The 10,951-nt window shown below is 64.6% G+C and overlaps 1 protein-coding gene across 1 annotated transcript; it reads right to left on the bottom strand.

Moving 5' to 3' along the window:
* Positions 1–7,394: 7,394 nt before the first annotated feature.
* C1QTNF8 (C1q and TNF related 8) lies at positions 7,395–9,084 on the bottom strand. Its single transcript, XM_059415904.1, is given in 6 exon segments — positions 7,395–7,541; positions 7,543–7,625; positions 7,628–7,710; positions 7,712–7,925; positions 8,492–8,693; positions 9,028–9,084. Coding segments are annotated over 6 exon segments (786 nt in total).
* Positions 9,085–10,951: the final 1,867 nt, after the last annotated feature.

Here is a 10,951-nt window from a genome sequence, read left to right as displayed (position 1 = left end):
TGCCTGGTGCCACCCCTCCCAGGCTCCCTGGGTCTGCCCGGGGCAAGACCTCCAGCCCACAGGAAGAGACAGGGAGCGGGTGTGAGCCGGCCAGGGGAAAGGCTCCGTCCCTGTGGCCTGGGCCGCACCGACCCTGGACAGAGGCCAAGACCTGGAAACATGATAGCATAACGAGGGCGCTTGTGTTTGACAACCTGATCTCCCGAATAAATTAGAGAATAAAGGTTTGACTCCTTCCCAAAGCAAATATTGTCCCTGGGGCCGATCGAAGCTGGTGCGGCTCAGAGCTCGTGGACCAGAGGAGGCTGGGAGGGGGCAGGCAACCGCCTGCTGGATGTGGGAGCCGGGACGCTGTGGCGAGGACAGCAGTGGCGCCAGCAAGTGGGGTCTGAAGAAGAGCAGGTGTCCCCCGCGGGCCAGCCTGGGGGGTGGCATCGGGCTGTGGTCTCAAAAGACGTGGTGGGGGAGACGTCTGATCCTTCCAGGGCCCTCGGACCAGGACAGCGGGAGGCTCACTGGGGGCCGGAGCACCTGACGTATGGGGGCCCGCTGACTCCACTGCTTTGTTCCTGGGGGGGGGGGGGGGGGGGGGGGGCTCCCCCACAGGTGGGGCCTTGGAGCCTAGCTGATGAACAGACCCACCCCTCCCCACACCACGGTTCAGCATTCCAGGGAGGCAGGGCACCCTGGGAGAAACTGAGGCCAAGTACGTTGGCTCGGAGTGACTTTGGGGAGTGAGTGCAGATGGCTCAGAGATCTCTGCCCAAATCAATGTCTCCCAACTGATTTGATATTGGGAGCTGCCTCCTCAGGGCCACGCCAGCCCGGAGTGCCCGTGCACCCCTGGGCGCGCACCCACACCTGGGCGACCACGCTGGCAGCGCCCCGGCGGGATCCTGCGGTGCAGGGGGCGGGTGTGAGCGTGTGTCTGTGAGCGTGCATGAGTGTGTGTGCATAGGATGTCCCTGGAGATCCCAGGCAGCCTGGGGACCCTGGCTCGGGGTGGTTGCTGGGAACTAGGCTCGGCCAGAGTGGACAGTCCCTGAAGCCTTGGGTGAGGGTTAGGCCCTGAGCAGGACACAGGAGGACCCAGACACCCCCTGAAAACCTGGTGGGAGGTGGGGGCGGGCTCAGGAGGCCAGGGACACGGCCCTCCCACACCCGACACGGGCTGGGGCTACCACACTGTTGGAAGCCCTGCGTCCCCAGGCCCTGAGCGGGGGCAGGGCAGCACAGAGCAAACGGGCTTTGGAGGGGGGTGACCTGCTTTATGGGCTCTCTCTCCGCCTCGATGAGTTTTATTGGCCGCCGGGCTCCAGTAGCTCCCAGAGTGACCTCGCTCAGGAAATCCGGCCTGCAGGGGCAGGGCGAGGCCACCTCCAGGACAGGAGGGCAGATGCAGGAGGGGTCTGTTTGCCTGGCAGGGCGGGGCAGGGGATGAGAGGCCTCCCCACACTCAGGGAAACCGAGGCTGGCCCCAGGGCTCTGGCGGGCAGCAGCTCCTCCCAGGCCCGTCCCTAGCAGCAGGATCCAGATCGGGGTGCCCTGGGTGGGGCCAGGAAGGGCCCAGCCCTCCTGGGTGTCCCGAAGCAAGAGGTTGAGCAGAGAGCAGGTGGCACCACGAAGGACTTCCCACAGAACCTGGGGGCCCCAGAGAGCTGTGGTGTGCTTTCGGGATGTGTCAGGGAGACGGACGTGAGGACTGGGTCTGCGCTGGTCCCTTCTGGGCATCTGCATAGCTCGGATGTCAAGGACAGGGGGCCTGGGAGACAGCTGGGCCTGGGGGTGACCCCCATCCTGGACACTTCCACATCCCCTCCCTGCGGCCAAGCACACTGTCCCATCCAGGCTGGCCGGTGCCATCTGGGGTCCTGAAAGGTGTGTGTTGAATGACCAAGAGGACATTGAATGACAGGGGCTCTGGCTAGGTTGGGGGTGTACCCACAGGTCCCCCTCCCTGCCCCTTCCTCCCCTAGGGCTCTCACTCTCTCCAGGCCTGCCCTGTCCCCCCTCCTCAGGCTGCGTAGCCACAGATGGCCCTGACTTCTATGCGTTGGGTGCAGGGGCACTGTCCGGCACTGGGGGAGTCCCCATAAAGGGGCAGGAAGGGGCTCTGGCCCTCGACCAGCCCATCTCTTCCCCCACATTTGCACTTACACCAGCGTCCATCGCCCAGCCCGCAGCCCCCTGGTGTGGGGAGGGGCAGGTGTGCCCTGGGGAGGGAGAAGCACACAGGTCCTCCTGCCAAGGGCTGCGTTGCTGGTTCTCCAGTGGGAGGAAACTGATTGCAGGACAGTGGGGACCGGCCATGCTCTCTCCTGCTCAGCACCTGGCTGTGGCTCCCTGCCCCCCTATGTAGCCCAGGCACAGCCTGTCCACAGGGAACAGGCAGTGCCCCCACTGGGTAGTATGAGAAGACTTTAATTAACAGATGTTTTGCAGGGCTGGGCAGTGAAGTTCCCTGACCCAACAGGGACAGGGACGGGGTTCTGAGAGTAAGGAGGAGTCCCCCCTTCAGCCCAGGGCAGCAGCCGTCCTGAGAGCTGAGACTGTGTGCCCGACCCCATCTCCTGCCTCCCATACCCTGCTGGGCTCCCTGTTGCCAGACACAGCCTGGGAGGCAGCACTGTGGCCCATAGGGTCAGGGTAAAGCTAGGGAGTGGACCTGGGGGAACAGGACACACCCGATGCCCCCCACCCACATCTGTGTTCTGGGGGCCATCAGGCCCCCAGAGGGCATGCCGGGAGCTGCCCCAGGTTAGCCTCCAGAGCCCCTATTCCCTGCCCACGTGGTACCCAGCCTGTGCTGTGTGGTCTCCTCCCTCCCTCCTGACTCAGCGCCCAGCAAACACACCATGGTCTCCCTAGAACCAGACCGGGGTCTGCTCTGTGGCTGGTGTCGCAATGGGGTAGGAGATGGGCATCCCAGGAGACAGGCTGCCGTTACCTGGGGCCTCCCCCTTCTGACACCTGGCCGTGGCCTCCCTGGCCCCCTGAATGGAGGGTCCAGCCATGTGTCCTCTGCGGCCACCCTGCTGGGGCCCGGCGGAGCTGCAGCATCCGCCTGGATCGCCCGAGGGGGACGGATGACGGTGGTGACCAGGCAGCCTGTGAAGGCGTGTGTGTGGGCGCGGCCTGCCCTGGGGACAGGATGGTTCTCACTCCTTCCCACGCTGACGCTGACGAGTCGTGCCCCCTCCGCTCTCGAGCGTCCTGTGTCTTACGTTTGGGTTTTGGGCTTGGTGTTTGCTATTTTTACGGAGTCAGCCTGACACTCAGCTGTCTGGGAAATGCTTCCACGTCCGTTTTTGGATGGAGAAGTCTTTCCCCGCCCACAGACGCGCGAAATATTTTCACGTATTTTCAACTGTGGCCGAACACATGTCATAGAGAGCGCACCCCTCCCTGGCTCCCGGTGCGCAGCTCAGGGGCGCACAGTGCGTTACGCTGCCGAGGGATCACGACCACCGTCTGTCCACGGGGCTTTTCCATCTTCCCAAACCGAAGCTCGTGCCCAGGAACCGCCGACGCCCCACCCGCCCCGCCCCTGGGGACCTCCACCGACCGTGGTGGAGGGGATCTGACTGCAGGAGGGGCTTGGAGAAGGGGAAGCCCGCCGAGTTTGTCTCCCTGTGACAGGCTTGTCTGACCGCTGCCCTCAAGGGTGCCCCCAACCCCCATGGAGCCCGCACTGGCGTGTCCTGAGGAAACTTCCGTTGTGCAGATGGACCACATTTTGTCCATTCGTCATTGATGGATAGCCTGAGTGGGTCCCCTGTGGTTAGGGTGCGTCCCACGTGTTTTCTGTGGCCGTGTCTCTACTGGCTCTTTTGTTCCACGGGCATGTGCGTTAGCTCATGGGGTATCCGTAGTGTGGAGGCGTCACAGCCCCCAGACTTGTGAACACACCGGCCACTCTAGTCCTCGGGGTCCCCTTGGCCTCTGCCGTGGTGCTCACTACTGTATCTTCAGGTTCTGCTTCAGCATCTCCTCGGCTGGGTCAGAATGTTCTAGAATCCTGTCTATTCCCTTTTCCAGGTTGTGTCCGGCGTTAGTCTGCAAAACTAAGAAAGTGGGTTTTGTTCACAAATGTTCCTACTAGCACTATCCGTGACAGCTCACCAGCCCTCGCACGGACAACCCGTGGTCCATCCACACAGTGGGACAGGGCCCTCACACGCGCTACAGCATGGCCCCAACTGGAAGACGCGACGTTCAGAGGCCACAGGCAGAGCCACGCGGCATGGGAATCCGATTTCGGGGAAGTGTGCAGAAGAGGCAGATCCAGGGACACAATGAGATCAGGGGTTGCCAGGGGCCGGGGAGGGCTCGGGGTCACTCTGGAGGGACGAGAACTCTCCAGAACTAGATGGAGGTGCTGGTGGTTCTGCACCGGGAATGGGCGAAATGCCACTGAATCGTTCACTGTGAGGTGGTCGAGCCTCCGTTATGTGGATCTCACCTCGGTTTTTTTTTTTAAAAGGAGGTTTTACTAGAATCCACTAAACCGGCAGACTTCTGTGGGTCACGGGCTCCTGATGGGAGCTCCCTCTTGGGGGCCTGTGGCAGGGCTACGTCGCTGACAGCTTCCCGCCAGGGCGCCCGTAGTCGTGATTCTGCTGTAGACAGACGGCCGGCGCTTCTGGCATGCTACGCCCGCCCGGCTCTTTCCTCTCTGCTCCCCACGTGCTCAGGGCAGCCGTGGCCTCCCACCCAGACCTGCAGCCGCACCGCTCAGCCTGGCCATTTTGGGATGTGGACTGCACCCTGGGGTCAGTTGTTCCTTTTTAAAAAATAAATGAACCTGGAGGGGGTGTGTGTTGGGGGGGATGCCGGCATTTTGTCCTGGCCTCAGCGCCCGGGGGCTCTCAGACGCCCTTCAGGGCCCAACCCATCCTTGCCTTCTGGGTTAGCAGCTGATACCAGGGCCCAACCCCAGAGGCTCTGCCACTGTGTCCCAGCACCTCCCTGCCTGGGCTCCGGGAACAGCTGGATTCAGGCCACCAGGTCAGCAGACCGCCCTGGACCCGGGCACCTCTTGGCCACGGCCGCTCTGAGACCTGACCTGTCGTCCTCCCCATGCTGCTGGATGTGGGAGCGGAGGCCACAGGGCAAGCTGGGAAGACAGAGCCTTCCTTCTGGCCCACCTGGCCTGCTGCACGCTGGTAGTCCGCCTCTGGGGGGGAGGGGGGAGGGGGGCCGGGTCCTTCCAGTCCTCTCACAGGTGCCCCTTTTCTCTTTGGGTGGCTTGGTCCTGCCACCAGGCCCTCTCTGCCCCTGCAGCCCCTGCCCCCCACCCCACAGCGCTCTGAGCTGCTCCTGAGGGCCCTGCCCATTGCCGCCACCCTGGCTGTGTCCGGTTGTTGCAGCCATAGAAGGGCACGGCCAGAGGTCAAAATTCAGTCTGCAGGTCTGGCCAGTTTGGCATCACAGGTCGGGGGGCTGCCACTTCCCACAGCTCCAAAGTTCCAATGGTCCCGCCATCCAGCAGCCTGGGATGCCCATCCTGGCCCCCCTGTCCTGTGTCCTTGGCTGACACCTGCCACGTACGCCAGTAGGGCCTGCTCGGGCTGGTGTGCTCCTGGGGGACAGGAGTCCCTGCTAAGCCCCCATGGGCTGCCCCCTGGGGTACAGACCCCTGCTGGTGCCGACCTCCTAGTTGATGACTTCCTCAGGTCAGGACCCTGTCTGGGGCAAACATGGACCCAGCGTGGGAGGCCTGGGCCGGCACTTTGGAGTGACAGGAACCCATGCCCGTGGGACCCCCCACTGGCCGCAATGGGCTGTAGGACCTATGGAGGGAGGGTCTTCTACTGGGGCCCCAGGTGTGCCCGTGGGTCGTACCCACTGCTCAAGAGGCTTCAAGACCTGCCCACAGGGTGGACTGCTGGCAGGGAGACCTTCCCCCTGCAGACAGGCCTGGTGTGGACAACAAAGGGGATCCCAGCAGCCCCTCCTCAGTGAGGCCCCCTTCCTCTGTCCAGGGCCATACTTGGTGGGGGTAGCCCAGCCCCTGGGGGGCCAGCGCCCTACACCATACACACTTAGAGGTTCTATACACCCTTGCTGGGCCGCAGTGTCTCCTCTGTCCTGGGATAGGAGAAGCCCCGAATGTGTGTCTGAGACAATGATCCCTGATGACCTCCCCTTCCCCACGCTTAGCACCACCTTCCCAGGGGTCTGCCAGGACCGGGTGGGTATAGGGAATTTATCTCATGCTGGGCTGGGTGCTCTTTGGGGGGGTTCTGGCATGAACGAGGACGGAGGGAACCCCACCTCTGGCAGCTGGTGGCACCCATGAGGCCCCAGGCTAGGCCTGTGGGTGCTCTTGGTACACCCAACAAAGGAAAGGGCTCTGGGGCCTCTGGCAGCCGCCTCTGCCTCCTCTTGTGTCCTGTCCTGCGGCCTTAGGCCTTCCTTCTAGAAGGTTCCAACATCTCCTGCCCAGTGCAGCCCTTGTGCAGCTCCAGCCGCTTCGCCACAGCCCAGGACCTCATCCAGCTTGTGGGGTTCCACAGATGCCAGACGCTGCTCTGGCCACGGCCTCCGTGGTCTCATTGCCCCAGGATCCTTGCTCAGGAGGGAGCAGCTGCAGGAGGAGACGTGGGGGAGGTCCAGGGAGGAGGCGGTGGTGATGGGGCACGGGAGGGGCTGGGCAGAAGGCCCAGGTAGGGGCACAAGCCAGAAAAGGAACGGACTCACAGCGGCCCCAGGAGGTGGATGGAGCCCTGCTGTGGAGTGAACGCGCCACCCTCTAGCTTCACCTCTGCCTGCAGTGGGGGAGGCGTGCAGCCTAAGAGAGGCTCTGTCTCTGCCAGGCCCTAATTTCAGCTTCATCAAACTACACGGTGACACTGGAGTGTCGGGCTCCCCCGGGCTCAGGGCTGCACCTCGAGGGGCCGTCTTCCTCCACCATCTGGACAGATGAGGGGACACTGGGCCCTGTGTTCACCCCGAGGACGAGACTCTCCCCTCTGGCCCAGGACCACACCCACCCCTGCTAGACGCCGTCCTGTCTCAGGGCCTTGGCTACCCTCCTACACCCCGGGGTTCTATGTGTTTCTTGGCGGAGTCGGCCCTGAGCAGACCATGTCTCCAGGGGCCGCCCATGTCTACAGTGTCCACAGCAGGAGCTCTGCAGACGTGTCCGCAGCCCCGGTGCCGGGCTCAGCTCTGTACAAGCAGAATGGATGGCCCCCCACGCCAGGACCCGCAGGCCTCCCTCCCAATCATCTCGGTGTGGATGCCCAGTCTGCGCGCACCCCCATTGGGGGGCCCCATGTCCGTCCGGCTCTAGCTGTATCCCTGGCACTCTGCGCCATCACTGTACACAGTCGGAGCTCAGACACAGCTGGCTGGGCTGGGCTATCTGTGGCATGGCGAGCCGGGGAGGGCTAGAGCTCCGTGGCCGGCTTGACCAGGTGGCTGCTGAAGGTGATGCAGAGGTCGCTGTGCTCGCCATAGATGGCGTTGCTGCGGTCACGCTGGAACACGCGCACCCGGACGGCATCGCCAGTGGCCAGTGGCAGCAGCAGCTCTGGGTCTGCGTGACACTGTGCTCTCTGGGCTGGCGTACGGCACAGCGGCGGCCCGCCCGTGGCACATGATGTGCAGGTAGGTCTCTTGTGGTTGCACGTGTGCACGCTGAGGCTCAGGAAGTAGACGCCTGGCACAGCACGCAGGAAGCGGCCAGACGGCAGGTAAAGGCTTATCCAGGTTCACCAGCTCTGCGATGAAGCGGTCAGTGCTGTGCAGGCCCTCCTGCTGGCCCACCGAGAAGGACGCGCAGGTGCGTGGACACAGGGAGCCCGGTGGCCCTGCCTGCCCCTTCTGGCCTTTGTGGCCCTGGAGGCCACGGGCGCCTGGCAGACCCTCCTTCCCGTTGCTGCCGGAGGGACCGGTGACCCCTGGTTCGCCCTTCTCACCTGCAGGAGGAGAAGGGACGAGGGGTCAGGGCATGGGGTCCGGGGTCACGGGGGGCCAGGAGAAGTCACGGCCCCAGTCTGCATCTCTTCTGGGGTTTCAACCACCTGCCGCATGGGAACAGGACGGGCAGCGGGGGTGGCAGGGACAGCAGGAGCTGCCAGAGGATGGTCTGCCCTGGTCTGTACAGGACGTGAGGCTGGGAGCTTGGCAGGTCCAGCTAAGGGCAGTGCTGCCCAGTGCCCTAGGATGAGGGCTTGTGTAGCTGGCGTCCTTCCAGAGGGGACCTGGGGCCTCCCTCCAGCCTCCCCTGGAGACTGGGCCTAGGGCACCGCTGCAGGTGGGTGAACAGGACAGAGGGACCTCAGGCGCCCTTCTGCCACAGCCCCCTGCCCAGGCTGCCTCGCTTCCCCCTTTCTGCAGCTGCCAGGAGCCAGAGGTAGGTGTCCAGTGTCCTGCCCACAGGGGCCCAGCTGCCTCCATCAGGGCTCTCTTGCCCCACCCCCCAGCGTGGGGTGTCCTCATGGGAACAGGCCTGGGGTGGGGGTGCCTCCCCACAGACACTCACCTTTGAGGATGGAGATGTCCACAGTGGGATGCACGCGGGGCAGCAGCCCCCACAGCTCCCCAGTTCGGTGGGGGACAGCAGGGGGCCGGGCGGGGCGGCAGCACTACACACAGGGACGTTGGGGAGGCCCTAGGCTGGGCCAGGCCCTTACATGCAGCCCCAGGAAGAGCAGGAGGCCAGAGGCTGCCGTCCATACCAGAGCCTGGTGGGGGAGCAGAGGGGGTCCGCGTATGAGGAGGAGGGGCCCCAACCGAACCCCAAGCCCCACAGCTGCCTGGGCCGTGCCCCCTGGTCTGGGGGAGAGGTCAGGTGAGGCCAGGGACCTGCCCTTGACAGACATCACCACTGGATCCCTGCATGCTTCCCAGGGCCCCACACCTTGTCAGTGTGTGCCAGGTGCGGGCTTGGCTCTGAGACCAGGCAGCTTCGCAAGAGCCTCTCCTGGAGGCCCATACGTGGCCCCTACTTCCCAGCGCGGCGTCCCTGTGAGAGCCTGGGCCCAGGGCAGGTGGGGGCGTCCTCACTGGCGGTCTCACTCCGGCCTCTCGGGCACTGGAAAGGATCACAGGCCCGACCTCTGCGGTTCCCTGCATCCGAGCGTCAGTTTCCCCACCTATAAAATGGACATCGATGGGCTCAGCAGTGGCTGGGGGCATCCCCTGTGGCAGGTGGGAGCAGGAAGAGCCTTGCCCCTGGGGGTCTGGGCGAGTTCTGGCCCCACTGTGGGCCCCAGCATCCCTTGTCCTGAGCCTCCCCAGGAGATGGGAAGTCACTGTGTGTCCCTTAGGGGAGGGGACAGGGAGCTAAATTTGCCTAGTATGTGGGGTGCCTCCAGAGGGGCAGGTTGTAGGGTGGAGGTCCTGGAAGGAAGCCTGGGGTCCCTGCGGTCTGGGTGGGTCCCCCGGCTGCCCAGTGTTCACTGAGGTGCAGGTGGTCAGCAGGGGCTGAGGGTGACTCAGCAGGTGGCGGGAGGGCCTGGACAGAAATAGCCGTCCTCAGACACGCCGCCTGACATCTCCGTGACGACGGGAGCGTGGCTGAGCGTCACGGCCCCACGGGTCAGTGGCCCCCAGGGGGCCACAGCATCACCCACAGCGGGGCGGGGCTCCCTCCCTGCCTCCAGCCCACTGCAGCGCAGGAAGGCTGCACTGACCACCAACTCGAGCCTGGGGGGAGGGACAAGGTGCCCACACGGCCCCCAATGCAGCAGCAGCAGCAGCAGCCCTAGCATGGGGGCCGGGGGTGAGGCCAAGTGCCTATCACCACAGACTCCATTCAGTGGGGCCACGCAGGGGGTCCTGTAAGGAATGGACGGGGGCTCCGGACCCGGGCACCCTGCGGGGTCACTCACTCATTGTGAGAGTGACTGCAGCCAGGCTGGAGGTCTCCACAAACAGGGAACCCGTGGAAGCCAGGGGTAACCTAGCGGTGCTGGGGTAGCCCTGGGTCACCAGGGGGCTTGCAGTAGGGAGCAGAGAGGGGTGACACTGCGGCCCCAGACCTTCTCCTTCCATTACCCGCACCACGCTTGCCCTGCCCAGCGCCCTGGGACCCTGTCCCCTGATGGATCCTGCCATGCAGGACCCCTCCAGCGGCTCTGGTGGCCTGATGTGACCCTGCTCCCCCTCCCCAGGGCCCTGTTGGCCTCAGGGCCTGGGTCCACAGCTGTGCCACTGTGAGCCCAGAAGGGTCAAGGTCTCTGAGGCAGAACCCCGGGCTGTGTCGTGGCCTCACCTTTCCTACGAGCCTGGCCGGGCAGCGGGGGCCAGAATCCCAGGAAGCCGTCCCTCAGCTCCATGGTCTGGTGGATCGTCTCTACAGGGGGACAAACCTTCCAGACCCCGGCAGCCATGACACAACCAGAGACAACGAACGGCCAGCTGGCAGCCCCGGGTCTGTCCCGCGTGCTCTCAGCCCGGGGCCCCCAGCCCATCCGAGAGACAATGAGCTGTGCTCAGCACCCACCTTGCCCCTCAGTCCCCTGGCAGCTGTCGCAGGGGGCAGGGGCTGGACGCTCCCTGAGTTCTGCTCCTGAACTGCCCTGCACAGGCGGACAGGGACTGGAAGCTGTGTGCCCCGGGTGGGGTGGGCGCTCGCAGGGCCCTCCTTCATGGAGGTGAGGGGTGAGGGATGGTGCATGAACAGGTGGCACTGGGAGCACTGTACCTACCGTACCCCAGCCTGACTCACCCTCTGGTTAAGGAGAGGCCGGACAGGACACTGGCCACCCAAGGTGACCGAGGTGCCTGAGAGTGGGGGCCCCCCCACCCCTGGCTCAGAGTCTCCAGGCATCTGTCTTCCTGGGTGCCCTCCCACTGTCAGGGCAGGGAGAGGCCCCAGGGGACTTCTGTCTGGCACCCTGCAGCAGAAGCTCACAACCCCCGGCCCAGTCCCTTGGGGCAGAGCCAGCCAGCCGCACAGGGACAGCGTCCAGGGCACACGGAGGAGAAAGCTGGGGCT

The sequence above is a fragment of the Mustela nigripes genome, chromosome 11 (assembly GCF_022355385.1).
Source record: "Mustela nigripes isolate SB6536 chromosome 11, MUSNIG.SB6536, whole genome shotgun sequence".
NCBI classification, from domain to species: Eukaryota; Metazoa; Chordata; class Mammalia; order Carnivora; family Mustelidae; genus Mustela; species Mustela nigripes.
The sequence above is the reverse complement of the archived record's forward strand: the minus strand, read 5'-3'. Positions and strand labels throughout refer to the sequence as shown.